This window comes from Psammomys obesus, unplaced genomic scaffold (genome assembly GCF_907164565.1).
Source record: "Psammomys obesus unplaced genomic scaffold, mPsaObe1.curated_primary_1811, whole genome shotgun sequence".
NCBI classification, from domain to species: domain Eukaryota; kingdom Metazoa; phylum Chordata; class Mammalia; order Rodentia; family Muridae; genus Psammomys; species Psammomys obesus.
In genome coordinates, this window is record NW_026587215.1 from 500845 (window position 1) to 521959 (window position 21115).

The window sequence follows — 21115 nt, forward strand, 5'->3', positions numbered from 1 at the left end:
GAGCCCAGAGCACCAGATGCACAAAGATGGGGCATAACCAACCCTCATAGCCTAGCATAATAGAGGGATGGACACCAGGAGAGCTTCTAGCAGCAGGCCTCAGACGCTCGGGGCTCGGGAAAGGAGCATAAGCAGAGAGTCCCCAGGACCACAGCCCTCCTTCGTGGACTAGCCAGGGTCGAAACTGCCGTGTGATGGGTGGAGCTCAGCACCAGAAACAGACACTGAGGAAGTTCCCCAAAGCTAATGGCCTCACACAAGCCCAGCACCCAAGTGTGGCACTTCCTCAACTGCAGTGCAGCTGGGAAGCGGGTGAGCAGAAGTGTGAGGCCAGGCAGCTCAGAGCCGGGAGGAGGTACTTCAGGGAGGGTCCAGAGAAGCTGGGGAGGAAGGGACCTCCTCAAAGGCTGCTCCTGGGGACGCCCCCTCCCCCAAGCCGCAGGAGGCTCCCAGATGCACACAGGAGGAAGTGAGAGGTGAACTCAGCCTGGGCTTGGCTGGGCAAGGCCCTCCCCCACCTGCTGTCCTGACTACCCGCAGCCATGGCTCTGGCCCAGCAGCTGCGATCGGAGAGGTGAGAGTGTGCCCCCATCGTCTCCTCGCAGGCTCTCTCACTGATCTCAGCAGGCCTGGGTGGGAATGGAGGTGGGATGGGGGAGGGTGGGATGGTAAGATCCTGTACCCTCCTGTCACCTGATACCAGAGTATGAACACGGAGTCAAATTCGGGTACTCAGAAATGCAGGCTCCTGCAATGCAACTGTCTCTGGAACCCTGACTCTGTAGGCCTCAGGTCCCAGGGAGAATGTGAAGGGGAGTGTCTTGGCTGTAGCCAAGGCCACGGGATGAGTGGGCGGTAGGGCCTACGAGCACAGGTGTCCTGGGTCCTAGGCTTGGTTTCTGGGTTCCTGGTTCCACATTGCGGTCAGGGGTGGCTTTTCCATCTGCTGTTTGGGCAGAAATGGCCTCCACATTTCCTGTCTTTAGATTTGTCTAACCCTGGCTCTGTTCCCTGACCCCTCACTCCATCTTCTTTTCCTACACAGCCCTTAGATGTCTGGCACAAGTTTGGATCACAAATTTGTCTCAGATGAGGGAAGCAGAAGAGTTCTGGTACACCCTAAGTGCTCAAGAAATCTGCTAGGGCTCAACAACGACCTAGATCTATCTTGGACAACATTGACATTGTACAGATAGGGGCGGCGAGGCCTGAGAGCCCCGAGCCTGGCCACTTCCTTCAGTCAGCTTTTGCTCTGTGTGTCTTCTGGAGCCAGGTCTGTGGGTGGAGATCCAAATGACAGAGCTGGGAGTCTGACCCCTGGATCAAGCAGAAAGCAACATTAGGGAGCTAGAGTCCATGTGAACGGCTTGAGAGACACCAGAACTGGGTCTGGCTGATGAGGTCCAGGTGGGAGGAAAAAGAGCCCAAGGGATCTCAAAAACTGCTTGGTCTTCTTCGGGTCAAAGGTCAGAGAAGGCTTGTTTGTGTTGGGGTGGGGGTCGGAATGGCTCCAAAGCTATGGAGGATGCTGGGGTGCTGAAGGAGCTCGCGTGACATGGTCCCAGCCCTGCTGATCTTCCAGTCCTCCTAGGAGACCGACAGACCATGCGAATCTTCTAGAAACTGTAGCCACTTGAAGTTGGGTCCCTTCCTGTTTCTTGAGGTGCAGGGTTCAGAGGCTGCCTGTGATGACCAGCAGGGCTGTGTGCTTCCTCTGCCCACTCTGTCCTCCGCCCTCAGAGGGGCATTTCCCCTCCTCTGCTTCTCTCGGGGTCACGGACCCAGGTCCCAGGGCCATCAGATCCAGCATCCCCAGTGTCCTTTTTGGGAACCAGCCCAGCAAAGGTACAGATGAGAGGAGACAGCACATCTAACAGCGCTTTCTAGAAACTTGTGGACAAGGGTCCAAAGGCCTCTTCAAGGGCAGCTGCGGAGTCTAGTTCCGATAGCCACATAGCCAGCTCCTGCCGTGATCGAGGTACCACGAGTTTTCAGAGCTCTTCCAGATCCGGTCCACACGTGGGCTGCCATGGGTAGCTCTCCTGTGCACAGAGCCTGGGATCGACCCGAACAACCTGAGAGGGGTCTGAGGGGACAGCTACCTTCCCAGGTCCAGGCCCTATCCCCACACCACGGCCTCCTTGCCAACCCAGCAGGCTGCCCTGCTGCTCACACTGCACCCACCAGCTCGTCACAGGTGGAGGTAACTGCTGAGAGCCTACTCAGCACCTAGTGCCATTCTGGGCAGTGGGAGGGCAGTCCTGCTCTCGTGGGACTGCAGGGACCCTGCTTGCCATCCACCTCCTGACCATATGACATAAGCACTCAGGTGTCTCCATTTCCAGAGGGGTGGGAGGAGTCAGGGCAGAGGGAGAGGCCGCACAAGGTCTCTCCTGGCAGGGAGCTGAATAGAATTCTAGTCCTAGACCAGGTTGGTCCCAGGCCCTGGTCTGATACCATTGGTGCCTAGCACACTTCTGGGTTCTTCTCCCCCCCCCCCAGATAAGCTGAGGCTCTTCCACGAGGCATGAAGACCCCCTATGTGGTGTCTGCCTGTGTCAGGCCTCCTCTGTCCTTGCTCTGCCTCGTGTGCTCTGGCATGCCTGCCTCCCTGAGATTCCATGACATTGCCTGTCTTACGTGTCCCCACCCCGGGGTGGGGGGTTGTGCTGTCTACTGCCTCCCTGCCCAAAAGGCCCTCCCTGCCTCCGTAAGCCAACTCCCCTGTGCTTTCCTTACCTTCGGGTGTAGGGAACCCGCTTCCCTCTAGCAGTCTTAACCAGTACAAGCTATCCCCTGCCCCACTGTTGATTCCTTGAATAATGTCATGAGAGTAGCCTCTCCTGCAGAAAGGCCTTGGCAGTGGTGAAGGAGGGGCATTATTTATTGGGCAACCAATTTCCCTACTCCTCAGGGCTATGGGGCACAAGAAGCCAAGATCAGGTCTTTGCGTGCTTGGCAGTATCTGTTCAGAATGTGGGGACAGGCCAAGTGCTGGGGTTCATCCAAGCTCTCTCAGCTGCTCTGTCTCAAATCCCTTCCTCACCTGGGCAAGCTCCTTAACCTCCCTGTGCCTCAGTTTCCACACCTCTCAGCAGGTGGGTTTCTCTCTAAGGAGTACGCCCAGCTATCGGGTCATGGCCCACAGCCATAGTTCTCTCTTTCCTGTTCCTTCCTGCCCCACCCTAGGCTCAGTGCCGGTGAAATCACTACTGAATGAGGCGATACACTAAGTAATGCAGTAATTCCTCTGGGGGGGAGTGCGTGAGACCACTCTTCCCAAGGGTGTCCTCTCGGGCAAATGGAAAGTCCATTTGCCAGTGTCCACAGAGGTGCCTCAGCCTGGGAGACATCCACTGCTGGCCTGCTGACTCCCCTAGTCACTGCCTGGTGACTTCTAGGTCCTGAGGTACCAGCTCGGGACAGACCAGGGGACCAGGGGACTGGGAGACCAGAGGACCAGCATGAACTGGGATGAGAGTGTAAGGGGTTCATGGGGCCCACACACACTTCGAGGTATGGGACACATTGTCCCATTTGTCTCTCAGTTACTGCCAGGAGAACCCAATTGCTTCTCCAGCTCCTCCTCCTTCTCATCCTCACCATCCCTCTTCCCGTCTTCCTCCTCTAGCTCATCCTTTTTGCCCTCTCTTCCTTCTCCTCCCCCTCCTCATCCTCTCCTCTTCCTCAATCTTTTTCTACCCTCTTTTCTCCTCCATCTCTTCTTCTTTGTCATCCCGTTATCATCCTTGGACTCTTCTTCTTCTTCTTCTTCTTCTTCTTCTTCTTCTTCTTCTTCTTCTTCTTCTTCTTCTTCTTCTTCTTCTTCCTCCTCTTTTGAAATAGTCTCATGCTGCAACCCAGGCTGATCTAGAACTCTCCATCCCATCCTGACTTTCTTTTCCTCAGACTCCTAACTTCTGAGATCACAGATCTGTGCCATCAAGGCCTGGCTATACCTGTTTCCTGCTTCCTTGTCCGTGTGCAGGCAGCTAGCCTGGTGACCTTGTCTGTGTCTGCTGGCCTGTTTTCGCTTTCTCTGGTTGCCCTCCCCAGCCCTCTTCCATTTGTTTAAGGGGTTTCACCACAACCATTAGCCACAGGCAGGTGGCTCTTACCTTAGCTACTCAGGCCAGCCTCACCATGACAATCTCCACACCTGCACACCAGGCTCCTGCTTGGATGTCTACCCAGAGGCCTCTCATGTTAGCATGGCCTGAGTCTCCCAGCCCTGCACCTCCCTGTGCTGGTCAGATGCAGGCAGCACTCTTGCTGTGTCTTTTTCTTCCCCTCCAGCTCGGCTGCTGTATCTTGGTCATGTAGCCCTTGGAAATGCATTAGGCTGCAGGGAAAGGAGAGCCTGGTCTCGGTTCAAATGGTGGCCAGCTGTTCTTTTTCACAGAACAAGTCCAGAGAGAGGCTGCAACTAGATTCCTAGCTCAGGGAGCTCAACACCAACGCTACAGACACTTTTGTTCTGCATCATGTTTTTGCCTCATGGGTGCAGATCCAGATGTCAGCTCCACCCCCAGGACATCTCACTGACCAGAGCTAGTCGCAGGCTTGCCTTGAGCCTCCAGGGCAGGTGGGAACAGGAATCAGACTGCTGTGTTTGGTTCAGGCCAATCATGACATACCTCCTCTCCAAGCTAGGCACCTTCGAAGCTGAGCACGCCTGGCACTTGACTCGCCAGGAAAAAACAGGGACACGCAAAATGCTAACAGCATCTTCTGGGGTCCTCTCATTTGAGTGTCCGGCCCCATATCGCCCCTCACTCTGAGGGCTTCCCATGGGGAGGTCTCATTAAGTCTCTGCCTCTTCTTCTATATCCACGTGGCTGACAACCTGTGACCTCCTCAAACCAGGATTTCCCAAAGCCAACCTAGCTCCCCGCTCCCAAGACCCTCAGACTAACCTATCCACCTCAAAGCTCGTCAGGTTCTGCCGTCGGCAAATCTAAACTCTTCCTCAGGGCTCAGAACCTTAGCATAAGCTGTTCCTACGGGCTGGAAGAACCTCCTTAGTTTCCAGTGGATTCCAATTGAGCCACCTAGAGCTGGCTCAAATGTTACCTTTCTGGGGCTTTTTCCCCCCTACTCAGGCATAGTCAACCATTTTCTTGACAGGGGGATGTGGCTCTCCATCAGTCAGCCTCATGTTACTATAACAAAATACTGGAGTCAATTAATATATGAGGTAAAAAGGTTTACTTGGGCTCGTGGTTCTATAGATCCCACTCAAAAGTGGGGCAGCCCCTTTGCCTTGGGCCTCTGGTGAGGGCAGCAAATCGAAGCAGGGGTCCTCAGAAGCTCCCTTCCTAGAGGTGCACAGCACTTTTCTCAATGGGGATGCCCTGAGGACTAAGCCTTAACTGTGGCCCATGCAAACCACTGCAGGCTCCCCAGCACACGCTTCGCCCTGTGATGCAGAGCCCCAAACAGGGCTGGCACAGAAGAGGCGATGGCACCTGGCAGACTCCTGGGTGGACAATGAAGCCACCAAGTGGTTGGTTGGACGAGAAGCCAGCCAGCGACATCCAACCTCAGCTCTGCCTCCCTCATGCCCCAGGCTTGAGCTGTGCCCTGATGTCTCTGGGTTCCCAGCATCAGCGAGAATGAACACGGGCATGGACAAAGTTCAGAATGAGGAGCGCAGGGCATCACCAGCTGGCTTTGCCCGGAACAGGCAAAGTGGTAACTGGTGACCTCCCTCTGTCCTCCCACAGCGACTTCGAGCAGCTTCCTGACGACGTGGCCATCTCAGCCAACATCGCTGACATCGAGGAGAAAAGGGGCTTCACCAGCCACTTTGTAAGCACCAGCAACCCCAGTTCCTTTGCCCTCCAACCTCTGACCCTCCACCTTTTGTCTCCTGCATCAGTGGGGCCGTTTTTCTGTTGGAACACCTGGCACAATTCTCTAAGATACTTTGTGGTTTCTCTGGAAAGGGTGCTTGCCTGCACACCCTGGATAGAATGTAGGGGTGCTTCCAAACACATCCTAAAGCATGGGACGCCCCAGGGAAGGCTCACCTCACCCAGTACATTGCAGGGCTTGAGAAAGCCTGTTTTCTCTCTCTGTGACCTCTGACCTCATCCTGTTCCTGCTAGCTTTCCCCCTGACCTCCTAGTTCTTTGCCTGCCTCTAGGACCTCCCTACCTCAGTGCCCTGTGCTAATCTATGGGTTCCCTTATCCTCCTTCATTTCCCAGTGTGTCTACCTTCCAGGCTCCCCACCTTCCCAGCTCTCCCACCTCCCAGTCCCTCTCCAGCCCACCCCCAATCCTATCCACTTTCCAGACCTCTCCACCTCCCAGCTGCCCCCCTCCAGGCCTCTCTTCTTCTCAGGTTTTTGTCATCGAGGTGAAGACCAAAGGAGGATCCAAGTACCTCATCTACCGCCGCTATCGCCAGTTCTATGCCCTGCAGAGCAAGCTAGAGGAACGATTCGGGCCAGAGAGCAAGAGTAGCCCGTTCACCTGCAGCCTGCCCACATTGCCAGGTAGGCTGCCCGAAGCCCAATGCCCAGAGCTGGCCCTGGCCTTTGCCTCACTCCCCAGCTCTGCAGAATGTTATTTCAATCTTTTTGCAAACACTGTCTGGCTGACAGTGTTCCTCTTGTAGCCATAGGCTGGCAGTGCCCCCCTACCCCCGACTGACACCTCTGTCCTCTACACTGCCACCCCTCTAAAGCTCCTGCCTCATAACCCTTGACCTCTGAGGCTCAGTACAGCCCCCTTGCCACAGCCATCCTCCACCCAGAGAGCCTGGGCTAAGAGCACTCAGCATCTGGATTCTGTTCTCTCCTGTCTCCCCCAGCTACCCATCAGGCCAGCTCTCCAGCCGGCCAAACAGCTTCAGCCTGGACACATCTCCCAGGCTCCCCTTCTCTGTCCCTTAGGGAGGCAGGGTACCACATGGTTCTAAGTACAAATAGCCTCCAACCCCACTCCCTGTCCTCTCTGCCTCCTTCCTGCATGCCCTCCCTTCCAAATGTCCCATGCCACCCCCTCCTGAGCTTGCCCATGAGAGATGAAGATGCCTCTGCCTCTATCATACCATTTCTTCCCTAAGCCTCAGAGGCCTGCCCATCTTCCCTTCTTCCAGCCAGCCTCCCAAGTGTGCACCTTCCACACACTCGGGAAAGAACCATGTTCTCTTCAGACAAGGACTCTGAGCTGAGAGGCAAGGGCTTCTCCTCCCCCCTCCCCCTCTCCCTCTCCCTCTTTCTTCCCCTTCTGAGTGGTGAGGAGGGGACTCTGCCATTCTGAGCTGACCCCTCCACCATCCACTCCCCACATCCCTTCAAGAGCTCTGGCCTGTCTCCTTGACACACTGCCTCCCCCACCCCAACCCCCAAAATCATATGCATAGATGCCTCACCACCCCACCCCATCCTACCCCCTCCTCCAGCATCCCTGAGGGGAGCCTCTTTTCTGCACCCCCTGTCCCCAGAGTCCCCAAAGACCCTGTGTTCACTCCTTTTGTAACAGCATCCCCAGGTCTCACCTTGGCGTCTCCCTTGGCCTGGGTTTTATCCTGCCACTTCCCTCAGGACGGAGTCCTTTGGTTCTGATCTGATGTCCCGAAGCTGAAGGCTTCCTTTCTACCCAATCTCTTCCCCCCTGCCTATCTGTGGCACAGAGGTTGGGCAGGTTTGCCTTCTGGTGTGGCCCTCTGAGTGGCAGCTCCTCAAGGTGCCTGTCTAAAGGCTCCGGGAGAACATTTGTCATTTAGTTGGACATCACCTGTCTGTTCTCCCCCAGAACACTCCTTGCATTAGGGGCATGGCTTATTCATCCACCCAGCTCTTAGCCCTCGGCAGTGTCAGTGTGTGTGAGTGGGGCTCGGGGACCACGGTTGCTAACTAAGGCAGCTTGACGGATGGGACCTTAGGAAGCCCTCCACCTTCAAGCTGCCGAGATGGCTGTTCTGGGAAACCCGACCTAGCAGGATGCTCAGAAGCTCCGGTGGTGACCTGAATGTTATCCAAGCCTGAGGCTAGGGACAGCACTAGGGACAGGGCATACAGGGATCCCGTGCTCAGAGCTAAGGCTTGTGTGCATGCATGTGCAGCTGCTAAAGAATGTTTTGTGTGTGTGTGTATGTATGCTTGTGTGTAGAACCCTGTGGCATTCTTACATGTGTATTTGCATATATGTGTTTGTATCTACACGTGCACACAGGCATACTGTCTATGTGTGTACGCATGTATGTATGTATGACCATGTTCCTGAATGCAGGTGTATCTGTGATATCTGTGTGCGCATATGTAAGTATGTATGTATAAGTTCATGTGGGTGCATTTGTATGCGTGTGTGCTCACGCATGCATCTCTCTATGTGTGCACGCAGGCGAGTGTGTATGCACGTGTCTGGGTGAGTGATGGTGTGTGTGCACGGGTTTCTGTGTGTATGAGCTTTACATGGGTGTGCTGTGTGTGCATATGTGTGAGTACCTTTGTGTGTAGGAGCAGGCGCAGCATAGAGAACTCCTATCTTCTAATGATGATGTGATTGGAAGATGCAATTGGGAAGTATCTTGGTATCACCTTGGCACCATGACAAAAGGCAGGACGAGCTCTGAGCTGGGGAGAGAGGCACTGCACAGTTATCTGGCCGGTGGGGCAATTGAAGGGCAGGCACTGTGTGGTCCAGGCAGCTTTTCTCTCCTCAGCCAAAGTCTACATGGGCGTGAAGCAGGAGATCGCTGAGACTCGGATCCCGGCCCTCAATGCCTACATGAAGGTACTTGCTGTCATGTTTCCTTGGTGCTCGAATGGGCAGGGTAGCATGTTGGGGCATGAATTTAAGAACTGAGCTTTCTTTGAGGCTCAGTGACACCATCTTCAATCCCAAAAGGCCTAGCTGGAGAGAGAAACGGGATATGTTCTCAGGGACCCAGAGGCCTGCTCACAAGAAGTCACGCTTGACAAACCCCTGAGTGCACCAAGCCCAGGGGAATATCTGTGCCCGGCTCTAGGACACAGTACCTGCTCCCCAGTGGGGCCAGTAGCTGGTGAACCACAAACTCACACGGAGGTGTCTCCTGCCCGCACAATGGGGGCATGACAGCTGATCACATCTCCTCCCACAGACCAGAGAAGGGCCCCCTTCTAGCCAATACCTCTTTTTACCCAAGCACAACAGGGTTTGGGCTACACTCTCTGCTCTTGGAGGGGTGTTCTGTGTGCTCCCCCTCTGCACACTGTCAGCTTTCTATGGCACGGGGACACAGAAGAATCGGTGTTAGAGGCAGAGGCTGGGGTGGTCAGGAAGGGATGTCCTCCTATCACAGCCATGCAGGAAAGGACCAGTGCTCCTTGCAAGGTAGTGAGCACCCCAATGGAAGCATCCAAGCCATGGTTTGATGGAAAACCTTCCTTGGTGTTCAGAGGTGCTTTTTACAGACAGAGGGCTCTGGGTTTGGAGACTTTTGTTCGGATGGGTACCTTGGAGTGAGCAAGCAATCCTCTCAAGAAGCCTTGACAGCCTCTGTTGTGAAATGGACAGCCCCTCCAGCCCTCCGCTCTCACAGACTGAAGCTGGGCTCTATGGACAGCATGAGGGGAAGGTGGTTCCAGAGCTGAAGGTGGTTCCAGAGCTGTGAACCTGCTTCTAGACTGTGATCCTGAGAGATTTCCCATAGAACTGTAACTCCTCTAAACTAGCCAAAGCTCTGCAGGGTACCTGAGCCCTGTGGGGCTAGGGGGTTAGGCATGTCAGGCCTCCCTGCTCCATGCCCTCATAGCTTAGTCACAGTGTGGGAGCACGGGGTGGAGAGGAGTGTGCGTGGAGCAGGAGACATCAATCTACAAGCCCCCCCATCCCAATCACCTCCCAGATCTGCCCCTCCCTCCCCAGCCAGGCACTGCACTGATGGATGACTCGGTTGATAGAGTTCTTGACTAGCGTCAAGAATTCCTGGGTTTGAATTCTTGGACCAAAGAAAGCGGATATGGTGGCCCACAGCCACAATCCCAACACTTAGGAGGTAGAGGCAGGATCATCAAAAGTCCCAGCTTGGTTAAGTAGCAAGTCTGAGGCGGGGCTAGGCTACATGAGACATAAGCATCTTCAGCGGCTCCAGTGCCCGGCTGTGTTACTTACTAAGCTGTGTGGCTTTGGGCAGACCCTTTCCCTCTCTGATCCTAGCTTCCAGGTTATTACAGGATAAGTTCCTGGTTTAATCTGCTCCCTTAACCCATCTCTGGAGACCTTTAGGTGATTTCAGATGAACTTTCAAGCCAACACCTCACACACCCCCACCCCCACCCCCATCCCTCATCCCCTCACTCCCGGCTCTGCTCACTCTGGGCGAGGAGCAAAGCTTGGGAGCTGTCTCCTTCAGCAGCTGAGGGCTAATCACCCGTTTTTTATTACCACCTGAGCATTCATTAGCGGAGATGAGGAGGCAGGGCGGGCGTGGCGACAGGACTGTCCAGATCTTTTGGTCGACTGCTCGCCCTGTCCTGCCCGTCTCCACACAGACCCTCCTGAGCCTGCCGGTCTGCGTGCTGATGGACCCCGACGTCAGAATCTTCTTCTATCAATCTGCTTACGACGCCGAGCAGGTGCCCCAAGCACTCCGGAGGCTCCGACCGCGCACGCGCAAAATGTAGGTGGCCTTCGCTGCGCCCTCTCTGAGCCCGAGCCCGAGTCCAATCCCTGACACCCAGGGGTCGCTGCTGGGTGTCATTCCGAAGAGTCCAGGGCTCCCTTCTCACCCCTGGCCCTCACAGAAAAAATAACCACGCAAGCCTCTAGGCACCACAGTGGTGAAATGCCACAGGTTTCCAAGCGAGCCACTTCTTCGAGGAGCCGAGGAAAAGCAGGCAGGGTTCCTGAGCCCTGACCTCCCCCAAATTCCCTTTCTTCCCACTCACCTCCCGTTGCAGCTAGGAAGGCCTGGTCTGGACCGCAGCCACGCAGGCACCTCTCCGCAGCCTGTTTTCCCCGGGCTGAAATAGAATAGTGACACCGTGGAAGAGTTTGGCTTCGGGAGCCAAGCTGAGGCCAGATGGAGAGTTAAAGGCGCTGAGCCATGATCTCCTCTCCCCTCCTACTCCAAGCTCTGCCTCTGGGAGAGCTACGTCACCTGGGGTAGCGGTGGGAATACAGGACGCAGGGCTAGCTGCGAGAGCAACTTTGGCTGGTGGCTGCCCAAAAGCCAGGAGCTGAGCCCCGGGGGATCCCCGCGGCTGACACCCCCCTTTCTTTCCACAGTAAGGGCGTGTCTCCGCAAGGCGCCCTCGTGGACCGCATGGAAGCTCCCAGAGCAGAGGTACCCACAGGCTAGACCTCATCCTCGGCAGCTGTGTCCGCCTGCTGTGCGCCGCTGTGCATCTTGGATGGTGCTGGGGGCAGGGCAGGAGCTGCCTCCGCTCCGATGCTGGCCGCCCCGGCCTGCTGCCTGTAGAAGCAGGAGAGTAGGGGGCCAATCATCAGCTCAGCTGGCTGGGTTTCTTGGGCTAGCCTAGTTTCGTGACCGAAGCCTCAGACAGGGCCCTGTCCTCCAGTAACACACACATGGTATTCCAAAAGCCAGGGTGGGTAGTGCCCTGGTAGACAGCAGTGGAGGATGGGAAAGCTGTAGGCCACTCACAGTGAGGCCAAGGAGGTGGGGGAGCAGGACAAGCCCAGCACAGAATTTGGATACCCGCCCCTCAGAGCTGCACCCTACCAGCTCTGAGAGAACCATCCATTCTGCAGTTGGAGAGAGTAGGGTTCTAATCTGAAACCCCACAAATAGAGGGGCTGTCTCCACACCCCTCCAGGCTGCAGTTTCCTTACCTGTATAAAGGGACAGCATTTCCTTCCACTCACCCCCTCAGGCCCTGTTCGACTTCACTGGGAACAACAAATTGGAGCTGAGCTTCAAAGCTGGGGATGTGATCTTCCTTCTCAGTAGGATCAACAGAGACTGGCTAGAGGTGAGATGGAGGTGGCTGGGGTCAGTAGGGTTATCTGAGGCTGGAGGTGATGTCAGAGAGTGTGTAGATGATGGTGGAAGTGAGGGCGAAAGTGAATTTGGAGGTGAGGGTGGAGATTAGATGGAGATGAGACTAGGGAAAGGGCAGAGGTGGCAGTGGAGGTGAGGGTGGAGATGAAGTTAGAGGTGAGGTTGGAGGTGAAGGTGGAAATGAAGTTGTAGATGGGAATGGAGGTGAGATTAGAGTTAAGTATGGGAGCGAGAAAGGTGATGAGGGTGGAGGTGAAGATGTGGGTTATGATGGAGTTGAGGATTAAGGTGAGGATGGGGTAAGAATGGGGGTGAGGATGGGGACGAGATTGGGTGTGAGGATAAAGGTGGGAGGTGGGAATGGAGGTAAGGAGGGGGTAAGGAAGGGGTTGGGATTGGAGGCAAGGATGGGGTGATGGGGAGTTGAGGATAGAGGTAAGGATGGGGTTGAGGATGGAGGTAAAGGTGAAGGTGAGGATGGAGTTGAGGATGGGGTAAGGATGGAGGTGAAGGTGAGGGTGAAGGTGAGAAGGGGGATGAGGATAGGGGTGAAAATAGAGGTGGGATTGGAGTTAAGGATAGGAGCAAGCATGGTGATGCTTGGAGATGAAGACAGGGTGAGGATGAAGATGAGGGTGGAAATTAGAATAGGAGTGGGGATGGGGCTGATACTGGAGATGAGGATGGGGGTAAGGGGAGGGGCAAAGGTGGAGATGAGGACAGAAGGGTAGTTTGGGTATTCCACAGGCAGACACCATGAAAAGTCAAGGGAAGCCAGAGAGTACAAGTCCTCTGTTACAATCCTGGCGGTCCAGGCAGGTTTGGGTGACCTGTGGGTCACAGGCAAGGTGGAGCCAGATGCACATGACAGTCAGAGAACAGCTTGTGGGAGCTGGTTCTCTCCTGCCACCAGGCTGGTTCTGGGGGTGGAGCTCAGGTCGTAATCAAGCCTCCCCATCCCCTGAGCCATTTCACACCCCCTCTGTTTTGTTCAGTTTCTTGACTACTAACAGGGATTCTAAGAACTGACCCTCTTGGCTTTGGGGGGCTGAATTCTGGGGGAGGGCGGGCTGCTGTGTACATTGCGGGGTGTCCAGCAGTACCCTGGCCCCCAACTAGGCGCTGGCAGTGTACCAAGCCACAGCAATCACATAGGTCTCCCTGTGTTTCCCTGTGTTTGACCCAAAGGGGTCAAACTTTCCTCCATTGAGGAACGTGGGGGCTCAGATGGGATATTACTTCCCTGGCCAGCTGCAAGAGTGACTATAATTGAGAGTGGGTGTCCACGCCCGAAGCAGCTCAGTGGAGGAGCGCTTGCCTAGCGTGGAAGGCCCTGGGTCCCACCATGCGCACTGTGAAACAACAGAAAGCTTCACTAAGCATGTCTGGACAGTTCGCTGTTTTTAGCCAGCCTCTCGCACTTCAGGAGGTTGCTCAATCCTATGGTTTCCTTTTCTGTAAATGATGAAAACACTGTTTCTTCAGCGGTTCCTGGCAGGGATGAGGGAGAGGCGGATGTTGTCCGGGCCTTGTCCCCAGAGAGTCTGCATGCCTAGTTCCCTTTGCATGCGAGGGGACCGGAAAGGCTTACATGAGACCCTGAAGCTGACATACTGACAGGTGTGGCTGTGTACCCAGTCCCTGGCCTGGGCCTGGCCGTCTCTATCGTGATATTGTCACTATTGGACAGTCTCTGGCCCTCGCTGTGTCTGAAGGAGGCTCTGGGATGGGCTGAGGCAGGGACCCTGGTGTTATGAGGCTGGAGAGCAGTGAGTGTGGCGTGTAGGGCCCAGGGCGTTTGAGCCTCTGCCTCTTCGTGCGCTGGGTCATAAGAGGAACTGCTGACCACTGTCCTGTTTTCTGGAAAGTCTTACTGTCTGGGATGCCGTCACCGTCAGACCTCAGGCTGCAGGAAGAGGAGCCTCGGTTTACGTGTCTGCGTGGTGTCATGAAGACGACGTGATTCCTGGGGCTGCAGAGATAACTCAGGCAGCGAACAGGACCTGAGCTCAGGCCCAGGAACCAAAGTAAAGAGCCAGCAATGGCAGCTTACACTTATCATCTAGCTCTGGGGTGGCGGAGACAAGTGGACCCTCAGGGCTTGCTGTTCAGTCAGACCGGCCACAGATGGGCCATGCTCTAGTTTGCTTTCCATTGCTGTGACAAACAGCATGACCAAAGGCAACCTGGAGGGGAAGGGGTTTCTTTGGTCACACATTCCAGGAAGTCAGGACAGGAAGGAACCTGGAGGCAGAAACTGAAGCAGAGGCCATGGAGGGGTGCTGCTTACCGGCCTGCTCCCCATGGCTTGCTCAGCCTGCTTTCTTCTACAGCGCAGGACCTTCTCCCCGGCGGTGGCCCCACACAGAGTGGACTGGGCTCTCCCACACCAATCGTTAATCAGGAGATTCTCCACAGTGTCGCCCGCGGGCCAAGCTGGTGACAGAACTTTCTCAGCTGAGGCTCCCTCTTCCCAGATGACATTAGCTATGTCAACTTGACAGACGAGTTCCAGGTCAACGAGAGACTTTGTTTCAAAAGGAAAAAAAAAAAAATAGAGCTAGAGCCTGAATGATGACATGTGAAGTTGTCCTCTGGGCTATATATGCATGCACACACTCATATAAACACACACACACATCCACATGTACACACATGGCCACGCTAACATAAACACACATACGCATGGTCATGTCTACACACATGCACATACATGAGCATGTGCACACGCGCACACATGTATTTTACATGTACGCACGCACACATGTATGCACACAGGAAAGAATGCATCTTCTGTCTCATGATCGTGAAGGCTGTCAATGATCACATGAGCCCCGGGACTCACATCCTCCCGTAAACCGAGCCTCCTCTTCCTGCAGCCTGAGGTCTGGCGGTGACGACATCCCAGACAGTAAATCTTTCCAGAAAACAGGACAGTGGTCAAAAAACAGTTCCTCTTACGACCCAGTGCACAAAGGCAGAAGCTCACACGCCCTGGGCCTGCGCTTAGCGGAGAAGCCGGAGCCTCTGTGTGACACCCAGAGGATGGGAAGGAGCATGAAGCACTTTTGGGTGTCTCTGTAACCACAACATCTGCACCCTCCCCCGCTTTCCTCCTTTATACATGTGGCTCTCTGCCACAGGGGGACTGTGTGTTCGCATGTCCGCAGCCATTCTATGCGGCCAAGAGGGCTGCTCGAGAAAGCAGTGATTCTGTGACACCAGAGCCCAGAGATTGGGCATAATAGGGACTGTGTGTTGAAGCAAAGAATGAATGAGGGAGAGAGGAAAGGAAGAAGGGAAGAGGAAGGAGTGGGGAGAGAGGGAGAGGCATGCATCTTTCCAGATAAATTCAGAGTTTTTCTAAAACCTAAGTGCAGGTCTTCTGGGTTGGGCAGCTTGGTAAATCTCTTCACCTTTTCTCCGTGTGTTAGTTGACTTTGGTCGCTCTACCAAAACACCCAAGGCAAATAGCTTATGAAGAGAAAAGGTTTGTGATGGCTCACTGTCCTGGAGGCCCCAGTTCCTGCCCTGAGGCCACTCACTGTGACCTCTTGTGAGAGAGCAAGAGTATTGCCGTATGGTCAGAAAGAAAAATAAATAAGTAAAATAGTTTTGAAAAAGGTGGAAGAAGAAAGAAGGTCCCACTACCTGAGGAAGGAAACCTTCTTCCCGGAGATAGAAGGCACCTCCGCTAGGACTTGTGTGTCCTCTCCCACAACACCCCAGCAGAGCCAGCCTGGAGACCAAGCCTTTGACACATGGACTTTGGGAGTCAATCTAGGGCAATCCTTTTTATAGAGAGTGTGTCTCTGAGAGCTGGCCCTGGGCCTTACTTCCCCATGAAGCAGCTTCTTCTTTCCCCTACAGGGCACAGCTCAGGGAGCCACGGGCATCTTCCCAGGGTCCTTTGTGAAGATCCTCAAGGACTTCCCGGAAGAAGATGACACCACCAACTGGCTGCGCTGCTACTACTACGAAGATACAGTCAAAACCATCAAGTTGGTGACCTGCTGGGAGGACAGGCCCCTCCTACCTGTTGCCCCCCCCCCCCCAATGATGCCACTGTCTCCCAGGGAACACGCCCGTGTTTTCTCTCCACTGCCTTGCAGCTGCTGTAGCTCCTGCTGCCTTCCAGATAAACCACAAGCAGCAAGAGTGGCTGTAGCTAGAGCTTGTTCTTGTCCCCCAAGTATGTCCCCCTGATGTGTCCTCTCTTCTGTTCCCCTTAGGGACATTGCGGTGGAGGAGGATCTCAACAGCACCCCCAGGTTCAAAGACCTGCTAGAACTCATGAGGTGAGAGGCTGGGTGGGAGAGCAGGAAGGAAGCCTGGAGAGGAGAACAGGGTGAGGGGGAGGCAGCCACCCGTGACAGCTCCATTCCCTGTGACCCACAACACCTCAGAGAGGAGCCGAGCAGGCTGCAGAGGGGCAAGGGCTCAATTGAGGTCACAGTGTGTGACTGTCGATGTTAGAATACGCGTCTCTCCAGCTGAAAGCCTCGAGGTCCAGGCTGGTGCTCAACAGTTACTTCCTGGAACCAAATAGCGCTGTCCCACCTCTCACGATAGAAAACAATCGGCTCGTAATGAGGATGTGATGTCTGTTACCACATATCAGCCCTCTAATCATCTGCTGTGTGCTCAGATTTCTTCAGCACATGCACCTACATGTGTAAACATGCACACACACACACACATACACACATACAGAGCCTGGCCACGCCCACCATTCTCAAGGCCTCTCAATGGCTTATCCCACCTCCCCCTTTGTTAACCATGGTCAACCGAATTTACTGTCTCATTATTTTCTGGGGGATAATTCTCAAGAAGTGGGACCATGGGGTGGAAGTGTGTGCAAGAGGATTAGACTGGGCCCGAGGGGTCAAATGGTACGTGGGAAGTTCCTTCAGATCTTGTTCCGTCCTCCGAGGGGAAGCATGGTCTTCCTCCCAAAGCTGTCAGCCGGTTCCTACCGGCCTCCGTTGGCTGCCGTTCCTTCTTTTAGGAAACTCCTAAGCCTTGCACCCACTCATCTGCCAGTCGCTTCCGGCTGTACATCAGTGGGTTACAAAGGCCTGTCCTCCTTTGAGGTCTCAGTTTCCTCATCTGAAGAACGGGAGTAAGGCTGCTTAGATGACGAGGGTCTATACCACTCAAATCCAAAGACCCTGGGTTCTCCCGGGAGCCGAGGACTAACCCTACTGTGTTCCCCCAGGCGTGAGTTCCAGAGAGAGGACATCACCCTCAATTACCAGGATGCCGAGGGGGATCTGGTTCGGCTGCTGTCCGATGAGGACGTGGGACTCATGGTGAGGCAGGCCCAAGGCCTCCCCTCCCAGAAGCGCCTCTTCCCCTGGAAGCTACACATCACCCAAAAGGACAATTACAGTGTCTACAACACCATGCCCTGAGTCACTGGGCTCCCTGTGACAAGGACGAGGTGCTCACAAAAGGTCCCTCTAGGAACACGAGGCCCTTCGGGGATGCTGGCATGAGATGCAAACCTCCTGAGCCACAGGCTGACGTGCCCGCTGGACTAGGAGTCTACTCATTCTAGATTCTGACCATTACCTCTGAATTAAATAAATCCTTCTTGTCTCTAAGGGCCAGAAATGGAGTCTTGTGGAGAGACAACCAGGGAGTAAAGCGCCGTTGACTGAGGCCTCTTTCCTTTCCAGATGATGTTACGGGGAACACAGCGAACCCACTCCCCAGCGGATGCACATTTAACAGGACATTAGAATCAGCCATTCACAGTCTCTAAGAGCCCACAGCAGGGACAGAAGAGTCACTGCCAGTCAGCAGTTTGAGAACTGCTGGGCCTGTGGTATCACAGCCATTGCTGCCCTGCCCAGGACCCATTCTGCTTTGGGTGGGCATGGCCAAGAAGACAGGGTTCCCTCTCCTCGCTGTGGCTCTTGATCTCCCCCACAGGGAGCAGACTGCCAGAATCCTTTGTGCTTCCCGGGCCTGGACTGGCCTGTGGAGCTGCAAGGCCAGGCCATCATGGTGAATAGCCTGAGTCTCAGAGGTACCATGATGAAGCAGCCACAAAATGGAGAGTTGAAAGACAGAAAGGAACTGCCTTGTAGTTCTGGATGGCAAACATCCGAAAGTAAGGAGCCCCCAGAACCTTCTCCCCATGAAACCCGAGGGAAACCGTTCTCACCTCTCCCCAGCACCTGGTGATCTGCCAGTCTTCCGCCATCCGGTGGCATTCCTCAGCCTGCAGAAGCTTCACTCTCTCTTCCCAGGAGCCCCCTCCTGTGTGTCTTCTCTCTGTGTAGACCTGCCCCTGTGTCCAATTACCCTGATTAACTGGGATACCTTTCAGATTGAATTAGGGCCCATAGCAATGGCCCCATTTTTAACTTGATCCCCCCTGTAAAGACCCCATTTCCCAAAACTGCCACATTCCACACTGTAAGTGGGAATGTCAACATAACACTTTAAACTTGAACCTATTGATTCAACCTGTGACGCTCCCTTCATCCATGCTGTTCCCACTAAAAGGGAAGGGCTGTGACAATGGGGAAAACCTGAGGAGATCCTGAGACAGCTCCCGTCAGGGACTCAGCTGTAGGAGAGACTCCAGGAGAGGCTGGATAACCTCACTGGTATCCCCCAACTCAGGTGCTTAGGCTCTGGCCACAGAAGATGGGGGATTTAAGGATGGTGAATCACATTGACTGATTTTTCCTCAAAAGAGAGCTGGAGAAGTTACCAAAAATACATGCAAGTGAATCCAAATCTCCAGAAACCACGTAAAGCTAATCCCAGCATTCCTAAATCAAGATGGGAGGTGGAGGCAAGAGATAGCCAGAAACTCATAGGCCAGCCAGCCTGGCGTGCACTGAAATGACAACTAGGGACCTTGTCTCAAACAATGTAGAAGGTGAGGACACCCAAGGTTGCCCTGTGACCTCCATACATACAGCCTGATAAGCACACACAACAAAGATTTCAAATAAGTTGCAGTGAGCAGCAACACAGAAGGAGCATCAGCTCCAGGACAGGTATGGCCAGAAGCTGAGCGTTGATCCCAGGGTGGTATAGCCAGGATCAGCATTCTAGAATTGACGGCTGGGGAGGGTTGCCTGTGTGGGTACCATCCGCTCTGGAGAGGTTAGAACAAAAAGCATTTCTGACTTGGAATAATTCTCCAAACCTCGCCCAGTTCCCTCAGCAGAGCTCACCGGACTGACTGACTGGCCAGCGGGGCTCACGTATAATGCAGGCTGACCAATAACTGAGCAGTAAGCTACTCTGACCTGAATTTGTTGGGTAGGAAGATGGGCTTAGCGGTGGGATGGCACTGGGCTGGAAGCCTGCAGCACATCAAGGGCTCGAGGCTACCTTGAGGCTGGCTGGAGGAATGAACTTCCAACCAAACGCAGGCAAACTCACAAACATTCCAAACAGAGCATTCTCCTGCCCACACACCTGGCCCAAGCTGATGAGTAAAGATCTAACTGGCAGAGAGGCCTAAACACAACCGCCTACCAATGAGGCAGCTGATGCAAACTAAATCAACTCCTAGGAAAATGGCTGAAAAGCCCGGGGAGGAAAAAAATGTTGGCAGGCACGTTAGAAACTGCAAGTAGTCGGGAAGGTAGGCTTGAAAGAATTAGTTGATCCCAAACACTGAAAATAAAGTACTGACCAAACAAGCTATAAAAACATTAAGCGTTAAGGGGAAGAGGGAAAGCCAGTACCTACAGTTGCTATGATTTATTATTTAAAATGCTCAGATCTCGGCAAAACTCATATAAGAAATTTGAAACAGAAAAAGAAAAAGCATAATCCATTCCTGAAGGGCTTGGGGGAAGTAGATCATGGAACTGCCTTGGAGGATGAGTCCAGCCAGATGCAGAGCTTAGCAAGCCAGGACCTCAAAGCAGATGATATAGGTAGGCTCAGCGGACTAGAAGAAGGTATTGAGACGAGGAGGGCTCCGACGGTGATTTCCCCTACTGAATGGGTGTGGGAACATGAATTCCGTCGTGCTTTTAGAGTTTAAAAAGTAAAGCCGCTAAAGTAATAAATCCACCGTCTCGGTGCTAGATTTGAATGGCCCAAGAATATGCACATGGAGAGATGGAGCCAAAATGGCCCCTCAAGCCATGCCCTCCATGCAGCTGTGGCTGCCTGCACAAGATCAAACTGGCCAAGGTCCCAGCATCCTCTAGGACCCACCCCTCCCTGACCCGAGGAGCTGTTAGCTGTTGCTGGGAGAGAAAAAGTCATTCTTTTCTGAGGAAATGGCTCAAGACGGGTATGTGTCCCTTGAGTTCGTTGATAGCCACCACGTCCCCCACACTAGCTGTCTCCGCGGGCCGTCAAACTTCTTCTTACAAAGCGAATCTTACATGGTGCAACCCTCAGCTCTAAGCAGCTGTGTTTAACAGCCACAACAGTCTCTTTTCTCTCCCGGGGGCTTTATGTCTAGCTAAGGTAACATGCCCAAATTGGAAGTGAGAGAGTGTTGGGCGATGATGGAGAGACTGATGAGGGCACGGATAGCCTCACTAAGCCATCTGGTGACAGCCGTGTCACCACTCAGTCATTACTGCTCCTCGGAATAAGCAGATGAGGCCGACAACTGGTCACTCCTTCTTGCTCTTGCTGACCATCCCTGATGTCCAAGTGCTATTGTCATAACCATGTGACATTCAGGATCGACTGGGAAAAGCTAACATCTGCCATCTTTGAAGGGAGCATCCAATTTATATCTGCCATTGTTCAACTGAAAGTGTGTGAGTGTGTGTGTGTGTGTGTGTGTGTGTGTGTGTGTGTGTGTGTGTGTGTGTTGAAGCTGGGAAAACCTTGAGTGTCACTCTTCAGGCCCCTCACCCTTTTGGTTCCTGACAGGATCTCTCACTGGCCTAGAACTTCATCAAGTAGGGCCCGGCTAGCTGCCAGCCAGCTTCCAGGGATCCATCAGTCTCCCCCTCCCATCTTGCCATGGCCGAGGCTGCACGCATGATCCACCACGCATGGCTTCTGTGGGAGTTGGGGGCATTACGCTTAGGTAGTCATGCTTCTGCAGCAAGTCTTCACGGACTGAGCCGTCTCTCCAACTCCGGAGTCGTATTTGGACTCAGTAAGGATCCCTTCAACCAGGGGCACACACTCGGTGGTGGCATTCTGGA

General features: G+C 54.1%; 1 protein-coding gene across 1 annotated transcript; it reads left to right on the forward strand.

Annotated features, from left to right (window-relative positions):
* Positions 1–346: 346 nt before the first annotated feature.
* Positions 347–17610, forward strand: Ncf4 (neutrophil cytosolic factor 4). Its single transcript, XM_055603064.1, has 10 exons — positions 347–574; positions 5727–5811; positions 6348–6501; positions 8676–8746; positions 10489–10616; positions 11225–11282; positions 11833–11931; positions 15831–15961; positions 16193–16258; positions 17179–17610. Exons 1-10 carry the CDS (start codon positions 543–545, stop codon positions 17372–17374), a joined length of 1020 nt encoding a protein of 339 aa, XP_055459039.1. The 5' UTR covers positions 347–542; the 3' UTR covers positions 17375–17610.
* The last annotated feature ends 3505 nt before the right edge of the window (positions 17611–21115 follow it).